This window comes from Triturus cristatus, chromosome 1_2 (assembly GCF_964204655.1).
Source record: "Triturus cristatus chromosome 1_2, aTriCri1.1, whole genome shotgun sequence".
Classification (NCBI taxonomy): domain Eukaryota; kingdom Metazoa; phylum Chordata; class Amphibia; order Caudata; family Salamandridae; genus Triturus; species Triturus cristatus.
Genome location: NC_140580.1, coordinates 1,117,998,079 through 1,118,017,038, shown reverse-complemented (window position 1 = coordinate 1,118,017,038; position 18,960 = coordinate 1,117,998,079). Strand labels below are relative to the sequence as shown.

The following is an 18,960-nucleotide window of genomic DNA, read 5'->3' as shown; positions in this document are numbered from 1 at the left end:
GCCCTATATTAATATGTTGTGTATGCATTTTTAAGCGAAGGGTAGGATGTCTTGTGTCATTAGCACATCTATACATCGACGCCCTTCATGTGGTATTGACTAACCCTAACAAAACATAGCTATCCAATTTGCGAAGAGGTCAAAAACCGGTGCTACACTACCTCCTCTCTGGCCTCTTCATCTGCGTTCATCCAGACCACGGAATTCAAATAGGTTTAATCCTAGGACCTTGTTTTGGGATTCTAGCCAGTCTATTACTTTCTGCCAAAAGTTGGATCTTTCTGAGTTGTAACACAGCTCGTCTTACGACCTAGTTCTATGAACAACAACCAACCAGTCATTCAACTTTAGGGGGGTGGGGGCGTTTATCAAGCCAGTTCTTAAATATTATATAGCTGGATAGTAAAATTAAATAATAAAAAATGTGGCCTCCTTCTCTCCCAGCATGTTGCAGATACCAAATAAAATGATGGGCTTACCTTGAATACTCTATTTAGTACAACAGGGCAGTCAGCAAACGTGGATATCCAAGAGCCCACACCTCCGACACTGTTTTGAATGTGGCTTCTCACCAATTAGCCACACCCAATCCCTGCACTCCCACCTGGGAGGCAAATATACCACTGCACCTTTGAATAATATACACATTTGAGCATGTCTTACCACCCCTGGCACAGCAAGACTTCAACATAAAACAAACAGCACCTTTTGAAAAGGGGTTTTATTTAACCCCTTCAGCGCGGCGTGGATTTCCGCGCCACGCTGAAGATTCCGTGCGCGGGCGGGGCCATGACGGAACGGTTCCGTCATAAGCACAGCCCAACCGACGTGCATGACGGAACCGTTCCGTCAAGCGCGTCGAAGGGGTTAACAAAATGCAAAGACTCTATTACTTTTAGAATAAGGCTTGGGGTTTATTACAAAATACTCTCTAAACAAAAGCTGTCTCAGATACCAAATGCATAAGATTCAAATATATGTAGCAAACTTATAATCTAAAGGCATGAATCAATAACTGAGCAAACTATAATACTGATTAATACACAAGCAATAACTGATATAAGATAAGATACACTGGACGTCCTGCAAGAGATCAGAAAGATATATACACAGTAGAGGATCACTCTGGATGTGCACCTCCCACACCACAAAGAAAACACCTCAAACAATCACAGCACAATGGCAATAACCACAAAACTAAATACATCACCTGGTGCATACACTGCCCACTTCTGACCGGGGGAATCACAGGCGGGGATCAGAGCTCAGCAAGCCAGGGTTCAATCCGAGATAGACACGTCTGCCCTCGCTCGGAATCCAAACTCCCAGTTTCTCAGCCTGCAACCATCAGCTTTAAACACACTAGAAGATTCGTGAAAGACCTCCTCCCACCGCCAGAGGAATTTTACCAGAACTAGCCAAGTTCTAAGCAAGCATCTCAATGGCAGTAAGGAGCTCTCAAGTCTCTTCCTCCATTCGTACTTCTTCCAGCCTCTGTCTTGACGAAGCTCTCACAAGGCCTTCCACAGTACACTAAACAAAAACAATCGCTCAGGAAAACACCAAGACCTTGAATGTGAATAACCCAAACAACTTGCAAGCACTGCTGTGCACGCAGCAGCAAGGCAGAGTCCGACATGAGGCCCTGTCAAAGGCAATAGTACAAGCACCACTGTGCACACAGAAAAGTTTGAAGCAAGGTAAAGTCAGAAGGCAGGATGACCTGAAAGCAAGATTACAGGATGGAAGAGAAGCAAGTATATGCAGGACCATCCTACATTAAGGCTAGGGTAAAATAACACACTAAAGTCAGTTAAAATGGTGGCGGTCGGAGGTCATCATTGGGTGTCAGACTACAAGAGTGGCTCTTTCACTACAGACAGATACAGTCAGCCTCATCCAGCCTTCTCCTTTTTGCCATTTTCCTTGACGTCCAATAGACCCTGTGCAGGGGAAAGAGATGATATTTTTATAAATTGGCGGGACTGACCATTTTATTAAGTGTAGCAAAGAAGACTTGTCAATAATTCTTGACCTCCTTTTCCTGCCCAGATTCCCTATGGTGCCTGTCTCTTCAGCTCTTCCATTTCACACAGATGGTCATACCAGGGTCTTATTTCTCTCTTTGTACTTGTTTGTGTATGGTCGTCATCGAGGAAGCCCTCAATAGTCAAAGTTGTCCATGATTGTGCCTTTTACCATGATAATTGCACAAATGTAAACCTTGAAAAGGAACCTCCTCTAATAAGCTATAACTGTTCACATTTCATCATTGCATCATATCCCACAACAACCCCCATGTAGATATTGCTGCATTTTTTATTGGGAGGCTCAAGGCATCCTTTAAACACTCCAGAGTTCTTGAAGAATCCTAAACCTCCGCAGTGTCATTATAGTAGATGTTAAATTTAATATTGCGCTTACTGCATAACATCCGCAACCTCCAGGACCTTTAGCCTTACCTTATTAAAATACAAAGGTGGATCAAATTTGTGCATTAACCCCTCTCTTATTCCTTATAGTTGCAACATTACTGCAAACATATTGCATCTATCTGAATCCTCTGGCACCGCCAGCAGTGATATGAAAAACGTCAACTGAGAAGCCACATCATACAGGTTAATATCGGGTAGCTGAAACCCGCCTTTCCCGAGTGTTTTTCTTCGTTTCTTCCAGCTAATGCAGGCAGCTTTTGAGGCCCAGACAAAAAAGTTAATATCACTCTGAATCTTATGTATTTCGAGTTAAGTCAGTGGAATGTTATTAAATAAAAAAGTTAACTTTGGTAAAACACACATTTTAATTAGGTTTATCCTACAAAATATTCTCCAACAAATTCTCAAAATAACGTTTTGCCCTTTTTTAAGCTACTCTTTAATCACAAGCAACACCCTCTCAAGGTTCCTTTCTGCTATCTGCTCTAACTTCTGGAAAATATCTATTCCCAAATCTTTTTCATGCCTGCCACATTCCAAGACATAACCTCAGTTTTGTCTCAATTAATTGAATATCCCAACAACTTACCAAATCCTCCAGCTACCTGTTCAAATCTCTTTATTGATAATGCCGGGGTACTAGTGTTATCCAGGCGCAGCATTTCCGCAACTGGTTCCATATATAAATCAAATAAACTTAGGGTGAGTACAAGGTTGAAGAAAAGTGAGTACAGATGACTCTATCTAGAAAAGATATATAAAGGAGTCCAATTCCTTTCAACTAGTAATACAGTGAAGTTCAGGTAGGCAAACATTCAGAGAGGCACTGAAGAGCAAGTAGAGTTTTTGGGAATGTTATTTGTTTAGCATAACACTGAAAAGCGAGTCGAATTTCTGCATGTATTTTTTAATTTTATAGTTTTAATTGTTTTGAAAATGGAGGAGAAGCAGAAACATTAAACAGATCTGATGCTTCTATCTTAGCCTTGTGCAACACATATAAAGGCATTGAGTCCTAGGGAAAGTTATGAGTGGAAGTAAGACTTAATCTAGTGGTTTTTGAAGAGGCTTTTAATTAGAAGCCAGTGTTGGTTGTTCTAGTCAGATACAGAGCTATAAATAGTCACCAGCTTCTTGCAGGTATGGTGTTGAGTGACCGAGTGCGGATCACCTGCAGATTCTGAGTGAAGAAGCATGCTGACTGGTGGCTGTGAGAGGTGGCTGGTGTGCTGCTATGGAGTTAATATGCTGTATACAGGAACTCTGGCAGTCATGCATGATGGTGAAGGATGTGCTTTAGATTTGCAGCTGCAGGTTGAAACTACTGTGTTATCTCCCTATTCCCACTTATATCTGTCCTGTGGATGGAGCTGCTAGTAAACAGAATTCGGCTTGGGTTTGTGGCAGCTCTTTGGGGCTCCACTCTCAAGTAGTGTCTCATTACACAGATAATTCTGCATGATGTCTCCCATTTAAGTTACAAAACATTCAAGACTGATTTAATATTGGGTCTATGTATCAACTTAGAAAATGTACTTTATATTTTTGGAGAGCACAGGCGATTCCTGCACTCCAGCCTACTGTGGTCTGCAAGCTGGTTTAAATATCTGTGTATTAAAATATGACGTTACCAGTATAGTCCCATATATGGTGCATATCTCCTTCTAATGTTATGGGCAGCAGGTTCGGTATAAAGACAGCTATTGAATCCTGGGTCCGTGTACCTCTGTCTAGCATGAGTTACCTGGCAATATCCTGATTGAAAATCCTCTCTATGTATTTCAGTGCTGCCTAAAGATGATCCTTAATTCAAGGGTGTTACAGGTCAGGAAAGGGTGCCCAAGACATAATTACTCTCTGGGACCTACCCAGTTGGCAGAGAGGGAGTGGGGAGGTGGTGTCTGGGGGAGTGAGGAGGCTTAGACTCTGAATGGTACGCTTATGCATATCCACTCCAGTATGCAGTAGACTGGTTGTATGGAGAGGTTTATTCTAGAGAGAAGTGTTATTGTGCAGTCCATGACAAGGCACTTGTCTATAGAATTTAGTTGTCCATGGTAGACTTCAATCAAACACGTTTTCCTAACTTCTATGATACAACAGCCATGGAATGTTGGAGGTTACATTGAAGAGCATTCAAAGGTCCCTTATTGCCTTGAGAGCATGATGCTTTTTGATCACACTCATGGATGGGAGAAGGGCGTGCTTGCCTTTTTTTTCCTGCTACTCTCCCCGCCTGCCCCTTAGTGTCTTTCACCCTCTTAAGGTACCAGTCCCCGCTAGCTTCCCTTGCCTTGAGATCCCATCAAGGGGGTTTTGTGTGCAAGAGAACAGCTTACCTATATGCAACCAGGGTCTGGAAAAAGTTTGATTTATGCTTATCTGTACTGGGCTCAAATCTGTGCGCATATGCAGAGTGTTTTGTATATAAACATGGATAATGGTCCAGAGGTACAAGTTCATGGCTCCCCACAAATGTCTTCCTGTTGTCAACACTGTGTTAATGAATCATTAAAAATGGAGCTTGTTTTCACTCAACTACTAGTATACCTGACCCACATAGAGGCACTATGTGCTAATGGCTGGATAAAAAAATCCCATAATATTTATGCAACTTCTAGTACGCTAACATTTAAACCCCCTTAAAGGGAGTGGTCGCCATCATAATGTCTTGTACTTCGAAAGCGCCATTATTTTGCTAAATTTCAAGTAATGTTTACTATAGCAGACAGATACTTTAGAACCATGATCTGCTTGAGAATGGCACTTACTTTGGTGCATGGCAATGGCCCGGCTAGGGGGAATCCTTTGTATCTTGGCAAAACGGCTGCAGAGGGACAACAAAGAGGTAAGGCATAAAGATTGTGCCCATTGTTGTATCTCAGCCCATTCAGTGTATATTTGTGGATGTATGTGTGTGTGTATGTATATATGTATGTGTGTATGTGTGTGTATATATATATATGTGTGTGTGTGTGTGTATATATATGTATATGTTTGAAGCATATGGGCTGCAGATCACACACTAGTGCATAGATCGCCATCTGGTGGTAGGCCTGGATGATTACACTTTGTTGTTGTCCTGGAAGAGTCTTTGTGTGGTAGATGACTCCTCCTCCGGAGCATAGTGTACATGGGCATCGACTCCATCTTCAGATTGTTTTTTTCCGCCATCGGGCTCGGATGTGTCGCTCCCGCTCGGTTTCGTTATCGATCTCTTTTCGACGCGCATTCCCTGATCCCTATCGTCGGTATTGTTTTTGATCGAGACTTCCTTGTACACGCGTCTCGAACAACCTGCACTTTTCGATTCCGGTGCTCGTCGAGGGCCGTCGGGCCCAACTGTGCCATTGGGCCTTCGGCTCATGGAAAGGACACCATTCAAAAAGTACCCTCGGTGTGGACACAAATTCCCCCACACTGATCTACATCCGGTGTGCAATCTGTGCTTGTCCCCAGAGCATGAGAGCCGAGATTGCCAGGCCTGTGCTTCGTTCCGGTCCAAAAAGACAATAAGGGACCGTCTAGCTCGGAGAGTCATGGCACAGTCGTCTTCATCGGTACCAGACACCCTCGTCCAGGAAACTCAAGTCCAACAGGAGTCCGAAGAAGAGCAACAGCAGGAAGAAGTCATCATTTCCGAAGCAGAGGATTCAGCTTCCGGAGCCGACGAGCAGGCAGAAGATGATGATCCCCTTCCAGCTGGGCAACCGGTCGTAAGTATAGACGATGACCCTATTACTACCCCAACACTTCGTGAGGCTTCGGTTCCACCTTCAGGCCCGGGTGCACACCGATCACAAACTTCTGATGCCCCACCTTCGGGACCGGCAATGAAGACTTCCAAAAAGCCTCTATGCGACTCTGGCTCGAGTCAGCCTTCACTCAACCCCGATAAACAAAAGGTTCTCAACCCGAAAGTGAAACTGATACCGCCTTCGGCACCGAAGAAAACTTCGGTACCCAAAATTGTCGGACAAAAGTCCAGTCCGACACCGAAACAAACTTCGGCACCTAAAACAATCGAACCGAAGCCAAGTCCGGTGCCAAAACAAACTCCGGCACCTAAAATGGTCAAACCGAAGCCAAGCTTGGCACCGAAGCCAACTTCGACATCTAAGCACACTTCGGCACCTAAAACTGTTGACCCGAAACAAGCTCCGGAACCAACAACTCCGGATCCGAAAATAATCTCCGATCTGAAGAAAAAATTTGAGCCGAAAAAAGCTTCCGACCACAAGTCTTACGAAACCAAACCTCAATCTGCTCCTAAGACTGTACCGAACATCGGTAAACCAAGCAAACAGCTCGATTCCAAACAGGACAAATCGGCCCCGAAGAAGGATTCTTCCAAAGAAGAGCTTTTTCACCCAAAACAAAAGACTCTTCATATCCATCCAAAGACTGGATATGTAATCACTGTACCTTACAAAAGAAAACTGGAACCTCCTCCTACACCTTCAGTTCCACTCAACATGCTCCAACTTCTCCCATAAGGGTACCTTCACCAGAGCTGCCAGATCCTTATATTTCCCCCACACACTCGCCTCTCAGCCCACATAACCCTGATGACAATGATATTGCTTAGGAAATAGAAGATAAGCAACCCTTAGAGGACCCAGACGATATTCATAGCCCATCAGGTGATCCTTGGGAAGACTACAATGCACCAGATGCCCCTGATCTACCCCAAGATGATGTATACCCCTCTAGTCCATCTCCTCCAGTGACACCATAGGATTTACACAACTCATTCACAGAGCAGCAGCCTTTCATGGGGTGGATCTCCATACTGACCCAGGGGATCACGGCTTCCTTATGGACACACTATTATCCTCTCATAAGACCACAACCATTGCTCAAAGGGGTTACAAAGCACGCACTAGACTTATTCAAAGATCCCGCCAGAGCTAGGGTAATTAACCCCAAGTTGGAGAAAAAATACAAAGCAGCTCTATCTGACCCATCCTATATCAAGGGCCATCTACCATTAGACTCTTTAGTAGTTTTCAACGCACGGAAAGGTGCAAATTCTCAAACAGGAGACGCTCCACCCCCTGATAAAGAATCCAAACTATTAGATGCTTCAGGGAAACGCATGACATCTCAAGCAGCCAATGTCTGGAGACTTGCCAACACCCAACCTCTGTTGGCAAGATACGATAGGGCTCTTTACAATGGGCTTGAAACCCTTATACAACATCTACCAGACAAATACAAGACCGGGGCTACTGATATAATACAAGAAGGGAAGGTTATTACTAATACTTCCATCCGTTGCACTCTAGATGCTGCTGACACAGCCTCAAGAGCAATAAATATTGGCATACTTTTACGCAGGCATGCCTGGCTGCATATTTCTGGTTTCAACCCAGAAGTACAAACGAGTATTCTTAATCAACCGGTTGACCAACAGCATCTGTTTGGCCCCTCAGTTGATAACTCTCTTTAAAAAATGAAAAAGGACAAAATCCATGGGGGCTTTACAAAATCAAACTCCCAGAGCGTCCTTTCGTCGTTCCTCATATAGGGCCCCTCAACAACTTTTCCTACCAACACTGCATCCTCTTCTTACAAAACTCCCACCCGATCCTCGCCCAATAGAGATTTTTACAGAGGTTACAATACAAGGTAACAATACTAAAGGCCGAGGCAGAGGTAACGACACCTGTGCTGCCTCCGCCCCCAAACAGTGACTTACCTCGTCCAAACCCCCCCCCCCCCCCCTCCTCCCCCCCCTGACCATTCCACTCCGGTCGGGGGAAGATTAGAACAGATCCTACCTGTCAGGAACTCCATCACAACGGACAGGTGGGTGAGACAAATAATTTACTCAGGTTATTGCCTGGAGCTCACTTCCACTCCTCTAACAATACCACCCAAACAGCGTCCCATGTCACAAGAGCATCTCACTCTCCTAAAACAGGAGGTTGTTGCTCTAATACACAAACAAGCAATAGAACCAGTTCCCCTACACCAGCAAAACACAGGGGTTTACGCATTGTGTTTCCTTTTTCGCAAAAACAGACGGCTCCCTCAGACCTATACTGGACCTCAGACCCCTGAACCTTTACATACAGTCAGACCACTTCCATATGGTCACATTACAGCAGGTCCTTCCTCTGCTAAAACAAGGCGACTTCCTTGCTACCCTAGATCTCAAGGACGCCTACTTTCACATTCCCATTCACCAAGCTCACAGGAAGTACTTTCGGTTTGTGGTGGACGGTCAGCATTACCAATTCAAAGTCCTCCCCTTTGGGGAGACTACAGCACCCAGAGTCTTCACAAAATGTCTCGCGGTAGTAGCAGCACACTTGAGAAGGGAAAACATCCATGTCTTTCCATAGTTGTTCCACTGGTTAATAAAAGCCAAGTCGTACCAGCAATGCGTCCAGCACACACACACACTCAAGACCATTCACCTCTTACACAAACTCTGATTCACTATAAACAAAACAGTCGCACCTCCAACCATCCCGGTCTCAACAGTATCTAGGTGCCACAATAGACACCTCCAAAGGACTTGCATCCCCCAACCCAATAAGAATACAGGCCATGCAAGCTCTTATACAAAAATTTCAATTGCAACACTCACTAACCGCGCGAGTGTTCATGCAAATAATTGGAATGATGGCCTCTTGCATTTTCGTAGTACCGTACGCAAGACTCCAGATGCGTCCCCTACAAGAGTGCTTAGCAAGCCAATGGAACCAGGCTCAAGGTCAACTAACAGATCTGGTTGTGGTGGACGGCAGGACACATCGCTCTCTGCAGTGGTGGGACACCAAAAACCTTTCCAAAGGATTGCCGTTCCTCGAGCCAGTTCCACATGTGGTGCTAACCACAGACGCATCCCTCATCTGCTGGGGAGCTCATCTGTCAGAGCACATAGTTCAAGGCTACTCCACCTAAACCATCTGGAGTTGCTAGCCATTTTTCTAGCACTAAAATCCTTTCAGAATTGCATATCAGGCAAGACAGTCTTAGTCCACACAGACAATATGACAGCCATGTATTACATCCAAAATCAAGGAGGAACACACTCCTTACAGCTCTCCCGGCTGGCGCAGAGCATATGGAGGTGGGCCATTCCTCAAAATCTATCTACTAGCAGAGCATCTACCAGGAGTTCAAAATCAGATTGCGGATCTGTTGAGTCGTCGGAGCCAACAGATTCACGAGTGGGAAATTCATCCGCAAGTTCTTCAACCATTCTTTCAAGGATGGGGACAGCCACGAATAGATCTGTACGCCACACACCTAAACTCAAATGCCCAAGCTTTGCCGCCAGGTATCCACACCCATTGTCCAAAGGCAATGCAATATGGATGAGTTGGTCAGGCACATTTGCATACGCTTTTCCGCCCCTCTCCCACTCATTCAGTTAGTGGTGCGCAAGCTGCAGCAACGCTCCCTCACACTGATCCTAATTGCACCAACATGGGCAAGGCAACTGTGGTACACCACACTACTGGAACTTTCAGTGGTACCACATAAAAACTGCAACTCTCACCACATCTGTTAACACAGAACCATGGAGAGATCATGCATCCGGACCCCATGCAGCTTAACCTAGCAATTCGGCTCCTGAGGTCTTAGAGTTTGGATATCTCAACCTCCCACCTGATTGCTTGAACGTTATCAAACAAGCTAGACGTCCTGCCACTAGAGCTTGCTGCGCAGCTAAATGGAAAAAATGTGTTATCTATTGCACCAATAACACCAGCCCACTCGATGTTTCCATCCAGAACATCATATGCTATTTGCTGCATCTCCACAAATGCACTTTAGCATACTCCTCAATCAGGTTGCATCTTGCTGCCATAGCGGCCTACCTCCAAAACAGACAGCATCTATCATTGTTCAAAGTTCCTGCCATTTAAGCCTTCATGGAAGGCCTTAAAAGAATAATTCCTTCCAGGGTACCACCCTCTCCTTTATGGAACCTCAACATTGTTCTCACCGGGCTCATGGGCCCTCCATTTGAGCCTTTGCACAAGTGTAAATTACAATTCCTTTCATGGAAAGTTGCCTTTTTAATATCTAGTACATCACTTAGAAGGGTGAGTGAGATCCAGGCACTAACAATTCAAGAACCATTCTTGCAACTACATCACAACAAGGTGGTTCTAAGGACAAATCCCAAATTCCTTCCAAAATTCATTTCACCATTCCATCTGAATCAGTCTGTTGAGTTGCCAATATTCTTCTCCCAACCTTAAACAGTAGCTGAGAGAGCACTCCATATGTTAGATGTTAAACGAGCTCTCCTCTATTATATTGATAGGACAAAGCCATTCCGTAAAACAAAATCGCTTTTTGTCTCTTTTTCTCCCCCACACAAAGGTAACCTCATTTCAAAAACTGGGATTGCAAGGTGGATAGTTAAATGCATTCAAATTTGCTATCAGAAAGCAAAACGCACTCTATCCATTCCCCCCCAGGGCACATTCCACCCGTTAACTAGGGGCATCTATGGCATTTTTAGGGAACATTCCCTTAGATGATATCTGCAAAGCAGCTACATGGTCTACACTGCACACATTCACAAAGCACTACTGTGTAGATGTGCAAGCAAAACAACAAGCTAGTGTGGGGCAGGCTGTACTCAAAACACTATTTCAAACCACTGCAACAGATACTGGTACTCGCCGCTAAGGGAGAGAACTGCTATGCAATCTATGCACTAGTGTGTGATCTGCAGCCCTTATGCCTCGAACGGAAAATGCTACTTACCAGTATGCATCTGTTTTTGGCATGTAGGGCTGCAGAGCCACACACGCCCACCCGCCTCCCCGGCTGCCTCTGTTCCAGTAATATCTTAACTAGATACATTATTCATGGGCATCTCTTTCTGTTCTCACACAACTCCATTTCCCGTAATGGCGAAAAACAATCTGAAGATGGAGTCGATGCCCATGCGCACTATGCTCCAGAGAAGGAGTCATCTACCATACAAAGACTCTTCCAGGACAACAACAAAGTGTAATCATCCGGGCGCACCACCAGATGGCGATCTATGCACTAGTGTGTGACTCTGCAGCCCAGGAACAGATGCGTACTGGTAAGTGGAGGGGGGGGGGTGTTTTTGTATGTATGTGTGTGTGTGTGCCATTCCCGTGAGTTTAGTAACTGCACTGGAGAGCCAAGTTGACCACATACTATTGCTTCAAAGATAAATGCATACATTGACTTAATTTACATTGGAGTTTTTAGTAGTAGCTTATTTGTATGTTATTAATTAAATTATTGCAAAATATATTGCAATGAAATATCAAAAGGTTTTTCTATGCTTAATATACACCTTTTAGATTATCTGCAAATTCCTAAACTATAGCTGCCACAATTCAAGTTGTAACAGTCTCAAGTTCATCATCGGGCATGTCAATTAATACCACCCTATGAATGTGTGGTAGCTAATCCAATGTCGACGGACCCTCAGCGGTGTCTTAAATATTTAAGATGAATACACTTCCAGTTACTGGACTGTAACATTTGTATAGTAAGTCATATTTTGAATCTTCTGGTTCATTTAGTTGAGTAACAATGCCTCATTATGGATATGCTTCTCTTTCTGTAGGCAAATAAGCTGACCCAAATTCTAGACAACGGAGTAGGTGTGTGTGATGGATTCTTTTATAGTTACTAAATCTACATTTGTGATTCTAGACCTTTTTACTCCAATTTGATCGGTATTCATTAATACGGAGTATCCGGAATCTAGCTAGCATGATGTTTCTTCTACAATCCCAGAATCAATGATTCTTGCAGATAATATTACTTGCGTGTCGTATCATGAGAAGGAAGTAGGAGTCTGTTTCTATGTTGCCAAGGATTCCATGTCCTTTTTCCTTGATAATGCCACAACATGTCTCTTCAGGATATTCAGCAGAGCCGAGTAAGAAAGACTTGTGCTTCATAGGGCGTCTAGATCCACGTCTAAATCACTACAGGCCGTTCCTAAATGTATGTTCAGTCATTCTGTGCCATTAAAAATCTCTTGTAATACCCTTTTAGTGTCCCGTTCTTGGTGTGGCTTATTTTTGGCACCAACTTAGACTTTATTACCCTTATAATGGCTTCAGCAGAAGGGCTATTTAAGTTCTTGTTTAGTTGACAAAGGGCAAATATTAAATTTCTTGCTTTTTATTTACCGTTAAGTGGATTCGTGATTTGATCATATCTGCCCAGATAATTATACGAGGGGGGAGTAATCAATCTTGGGGGTTCCCAATTACCACTATCTTATATTTTTACTTGTATTTTCCAAAGGCCATTATTTGTGTTTTGCCTGCATTTGCCATCAGCTTGTTCAGGTTGCATTTATAAAGCTACTCTAGAGATCGCTGTAGTCACATTTTTGTTTGATCCAAGTTATCTGCATATTATAAAATTGAGATTTTATGAAGACCTATTCTTGAAGGAAATTACTTTACCTTTTTTACACACTCCCTAGATCATTGGTATATAAATTGAATAGCAGGGGGGCCAATACGCAGCCTTGTTCGATGCCCCTATTTGTAAAGGTTTTATTTGTCACCGCTTGTCTCCAAAGTCAGCTTGACGCGTGCCCACATATCTGAATAAAGTGCAATGATTGCATTAAGTTGTGTTTGTGGTATAACCTAGTCAGCTAGTTTCCTCCATAATATTTGGCAATGCAACCCGTCCAAAGCTGCTGAGTAGTCTAGGAAGCAAGAATAGACGGTTGGCTAAGTGGGTCGATACAGACGTGCCAAATATGAAGGGCCACTATTTTTCCATAGTTGATGCTTTCAGCCTGAATACCATCTGACCTACGCATTAGCTCCTGCAGTGTGCAAAGATCAGCCAGGTCCATTGTATCCATGGCCAGCCAACCATGATACATTTAGCATACACAAACTAATGGTAATTAAGTAATAGCTGTCTGCACCTTGAAGAAATCCCATTATTTCTTTTACTTTTGCCCATGCCAATAAAAAGCGTTTTCCGAAAAAATTATAATTAAATGAATTATGCTTTAGATAGGGTAAATATTTATGGGATTTGTTCATTGAACCTGAATGCAGCTTGGTTATTGACAAACCTCTTTGTACGTTTCAGTTTGTTCACATCAACAATTTAAAGCTCATCTGTAGAGCACATCAACTGGTACACGAAGGCTACAAGTTCATGTTCGACGAGAAGCTGGTGACGGTATGGTCGGCTCCCAACTATTGCTACCGTTGTGGGAACATTGCCTCAATCATGGTCTTCAAAGACGTAAACACAAGAGAGCCAAAGCTGTTTCGTGCTGTTCCAGATTCAGAACGCGTGATTCCACCTAGAACGACTACGCCGTATTTTCTCTGAGGCCTTTGTCCCTTTCTCCCTTCATTACCTGTTCCTTGTATTATCCCCTGTCTTTTTTTTATTTTTTATTGAGCACTTGCTGCTGAAATGCTGCCTCTTGCCTTTTTTATTTTTAAATTATCTAAAATATATTGTGGATTATGGTGTTTATATCAATACTTATTGATTTCCTTTATCCCTCGCCCTTTCCATGCCCTCTGCAGCACATTTGAATGCCTGTGAAATGAAATTGTAGTGGTACAGTATAATTGCCTTTTTATGGTCTTGGAGTGAATGAAAACATTTCTTTTGAATACTGTCTTGAAAACCTTCGAACCCACTCATAACATTTGATCTTGCATTTTCTTTTCACTTTAAATACTTTTAAGAAATTTCAGCAGCAAAGGTATTCAATGAACACAGTGGACTGTACGTTTATCGTTGTGCGCACGTCCAAGATGTAAAGCTTAAATATCCTTTTGTGGGACGTTTTAAGTGGATGTAAAATAAAGTGGTCTAGTGGCCTGCACCTTTTCTGTTTTTATTTTATTTTTTAAATATCAACTGAAATACAGAAAGATATAGCAGTTGCATTTGTACATTAAAATAATTGTACTGATCTCTTATTTCTTCAGATTACTTGTATTTTAATAAAGTAAATATCTTAAATGAAACCCACATAGGTTCAATATTAAAAATAAAAAATATGCATTTTGATATTTTTTTGAATGTGTGTTTTATTCTCTTAAAATAAAGAAGCCATATCACCGTGTAGAAATTCAAGAGTAGTGAGTGTTCTGTTCGTAAGGAACAATGTTTATTTTCTAGATTGCTATGTCTTCATGTTTTTTTTTATATAGTTGGTCACTTGTCTCCCAATATTCTTGAATGAAAACCAAATTTCCCAATGCATTTTCAATAGACTTTTTTTAGGCAGCACTACTGCAAAAATTGCTGAAGGGAATCACACCAAATTTGGCATAAAGCTAGATCTTGGTCCATCAAGCAGGCTTTTTAGGTCTCGCTTAAGCAGCGCACAAGCGCTGCTTTGGAGTGACCTCTTGAAATCGCTCGGGGCTTTTGTGGAAACTCATGCATGTTTTGCACTGTTTCCAATGGGCTCTCGTGCATGTGCGGGGTTTGCCTTGCGGGAGCGAGCAGCGGTGCCATCTGTTTGCAATTATTGCACCCGCCGCTTCTCACTCCCGTAAGGTAAACGCTGGCCATGGGGCCACGCTTGTCTTTCAGCGCTTGTTTTGTTTCTCTTAGAGGTTGTGCCTTAGATGGCGCTTCTAACGTCATCTAAGAGGCGTCTGAGACGCCCCGCCTGCCTAGCCGGCGTTTCGCTGGAAGCATACTTTTCCTTTCACTGAAGGCTGCTGGCAGGAGAAGGGGGCGCTCAGTATCTGCATCCATCCGTCGCACGCACAGCAGCCTGCACCATACCAGAGTACGCCACCCCACGGGTGCTGACCGTCGGCACCGGTGCCAGGATCAAGGGCACTTACCAGGACGAGACCAGCCGGCGCAGATCTGATTCAGCAACATTTCAGCCGGGAAAGGTATGAACATTGGCGCACCGTGTCAGGGCCTGTAATGTTATCTGCCAGGACCTTTACGTGCTATTGGCAACCAGGCCTTAGATGCTGGGAGCTCACACACTTTGTGTGCGATCCATCTGCGCGAGGCGTCATTCTGCAGGCGTGGTTTGTCTGCATGACCAGTTAATCACCTGCCCCGAATGACTGGGGTGGAGTGTAGTCATAACATACTTTCATGCCACAATAGCATTGCTTTCCTTTGATTCAATGTCGTGCTTGCCATTTAGGAAGTGCGTACTGTATAGCTAAGAGCACTTTGGTTTCTGGTACTTGAAGTTTCCATTTCTTGTTTATGATGATAGTCGCATTAACCCCACCAGGCAAAGTTGTCACACAAACTTACATTGGCAATAGGAAGAAGTCTTGCTGTGGGTCCTGTAATCACGACGGAGCCCTAGATCAAAGAAGGGTTTTACAAGTATGTTTATTCCACCAAGTTAACGGAGGCCACCCCCATCCCACAGAGTATCTGCAAGATGGCGTTTGGGAAAAACTATAGCACTCAAAGGCTAACATTCCAAAACATATCACAAAAGTAAAATGAATGGAGAATTCAGTAAACCAAGTGGTGTGCATAGCACGTTCAACATATGTTAATACCCCATAACAAATCAAATGAAAATGTATTACCTACATATGAAACCAACTAATCAATACCTTATGTAATTATTATGCCTTTTGGTTAGTCTGACAAGTATTTTTACACCCTCTTTTCTAGAAGTTTCTTCTGTACTACACTCTTCAGCATATTCACTAGTATCATACAGTGATTATTTTATTATCTCCATCAATTATGTTATCCTCGTTCTCGCGTCCTAACCTGTTTCCATTACCTGAACCATAGTCATCACTATCCCGTACAGCCTCACAATGTTGGTGCATACTCTCAACATCACTAGCCCAAGATGATAAATCTGAACAAACATTTCTGAAGACCAATCATACCAAGAAGACCTATCTTTGGATCATATGATAGTAACTTGTTCCTACAGTAAAATAACACTTTCTTTATACCGTTATCCTTTACCTTATTCTCTGGTATTGCTATAAAAAGTGACATTCTGGTTCTACTAGCATGTCAACTTAATACTGTAGTGAAGATGCCAAAGAAAGTGATCCAAGTAACTGCTTTATTTTCCTGAACAGTCACAATGAAAGGTACTTCGCCTTTCCACCGCCTTACAACCACTGCTACTCAAAACAAGCATTGGCATAGCCAATAGTTCTCGCCTTTGGGACCTTGTAAGAAAACTGAAGTGTAAGACTTCACATTTACTGCATCCTAAATACGAAGTAAATGTATACTTCTGTGTTTTTTTTTTTACTTGCAAGGTCCCAAAGGCGAGACCTATGGGCTATGCCAATGCTTGTTGTGATTTGGTGGGAATCCATTCAGTAGTTTTTGAAAAATGAAGATACAAAAATATTTGTATATCTGGATGGTTGGGTTTGAGGGACTATTGCGTGAGACCCTAGAACCCAAATTTAAAAAAACAGAGCCTTCTGATTGGCCAGGAAAGCTTTTCCACCTTGGCCATCTTGCTCCCGTGGGAGCAAGGCTCTGATTGGCTGCCAGCCGTTACAGGACTCTGGGACTTAGCCCTCTGTTGTGTGATATTTTTAAACAAAAAAAATATGAGCACAGGGTAGGGACTACCTGCTCCCCTAGTCCTTGTGGGGTGGGGGGCAGGAGAGAGGAGGAGGTTCTAGCGGGACACCCCAGGGCCCAAAACAGACATTTTGTGCTGCAATCCTGTGGGACCATGGCACAAAATGGAAAATAAAATGCCAGCTTACGCACAGTGTTCACATAGATGCCATGAGTGTTGCTATGAATGCTATGATTTAACGTGGTATTAATGATGTAATATTAAAAGGTATAAGCTGTGCATGGTAGTTGGGCGAGTTCCAGTTAATGTAGTCAGCCTAGTGAGTTCACAACACTATGTACGGAGGTATGCGAGTTATATGAAGTTTTGCCCTTGGCATCAATTGTAAGTTTGTTATAACTAGAATTTCTAATGTTCGTGTAGTTTAGGTTTTGTGTATAGAAATATTAAATCAAGTTTTCCTAACTATTACTACGCTTTAACCTTTGTTTTTTTTAAATTTAATTTGTATTGCTTTTAATTTATGAAAAATTGTTCTCTAACATAACACAAAATAAATAGTTTTTCAGAACAGCCATACAGAAATGTGTTTGTTATTGTAGAAAACCTAGATAGATGAAGATGATGAGGTAATAACTTCTCTGATATTTCTTTTAAGAAGAAAGAACACTCTATTAGTCAGCACAGTCTCTATGGTTGTTGCTGGTATTTACTAGTAGTGAGCTGTGTTTGTAGCCCAGTTAGTGTCTTACTTTCCAACAGTTATCAGAGTTTCTATGATTGTTGATACTATTTAGTAGGATTGAACTGTCTTAATATCCACTTCGGATTATGAACAAATCTTATATAGTGTTTTACTTCTTATTTTATTTCATTCAAAATGTTTACTTTTAAAAACAAAACAAAAACACAACAAAGGCTGTTAGAAAAGCCACCCTGTATTATGTCTATGCTGATTTTGTAATATATATATTTTTTGTATATTGTAAGTACCACAGTACTTCAAAAGCATGGTCGCGATTGGCTTAGAACTGGGTCTATTGTAGGAAGCAAGAGGTTTACACTCCTCCTCCCCATTCCTTTGGTATCTTCAAAGGTGAATGTTGTACTGTTTCTCACATGGAAAATCTGGTGCTTCCTAGTCACATCTGATATTGTGGCGATTTACAATGGTGGACCAGCAAGATCTTGTACTGCTTGAGGGGGCGGAAGAAGAGGTGGAACGAAGGATACAGGAGTAGGAACCGGAGGCTGAGCGAAGGAAGAAGCTGAAGGACTCTGTGTGGGAGTTTTTCTCCTCGCCAGCTGGAAAAAAGAAGGTTAAAGGCAAACTGGTAACTTTCCAAGAAGGTAGTTTCCTGGGGCAATATCAAGCAGTACTCTTTTGGTAGGATAGGTATGTAGAAACACCTGCAGGCTATCCATTCAACCAGGTTGGCGTGGGCCAATAGAAGGCATGAGAAAAAGTTGACACTGCCACTCCGGCTACTGCATGACCTTTCACTTCAGCAGCAGCAGGATCTCTACCACAAACCACCATGTGTCCCTCCAGCACTACTTTCGACTTCTTTTGCTCCAGTACCTCCACCCACTGCATCTTTCCTGGCATCCGTACCTGCTCCGGTTACCGCAGTGGCAGTAGAGCTGTTAAGCCAAAATTGACAAATTGTAGAGCTGTATAGCCGTACTGCAACATACTGTATTCCTGTGCCATACAGGGATTGTTTTAGGAGAGAGAGATTTCACCGTACAACGTGAGATTGTCATGGCTCACTAGTGTCCTCCCCAACATCCTTAGTTTTTTATTTACCCCTTTGTTCCCCTGTTTTCTGTCCAGACTTTTTTTTGGGGGGGGTTAGTCATGTTGACCTGTGGAAACAAAAAACTTCCAGAATTATTTTTTTAACAAAAGGAAAACTAAAGTTATTTTCAGAACTAACCAAATATTTCATAAGATAACGAGCTTACACTAATATTGCCCATATTTGTTTAGTTATC

At 42.8% G+C, this 18,960-nt stretch overlaps 1 protein-coding gene across 1 annotated transcript in view; it reads left to right on the top strand.

Annotated features, from left to right (window-relative positions):
* Positions 1–14,468, top strand: part of PPP6C (protein phosphatase 6 catalytic subunit) — a 128,485-nt gene extending 114,017 nt beyond the window's left edge. Inside the window, exon 7 of the mRNA XM_085613783.1 lies at positions 13,524–14,468. Coding sequence (XP_085469909.1) covers positions 13,524–13,772 — 249 coding nt within the window. The 3' untranslated portion in view covers positions 13,773–14,468. The remainder of the gene's footprint in view (positions 1–13,523) is intronic.
* Positions 14,469–18,960: the final 4,492 nt, after the last annotated feature.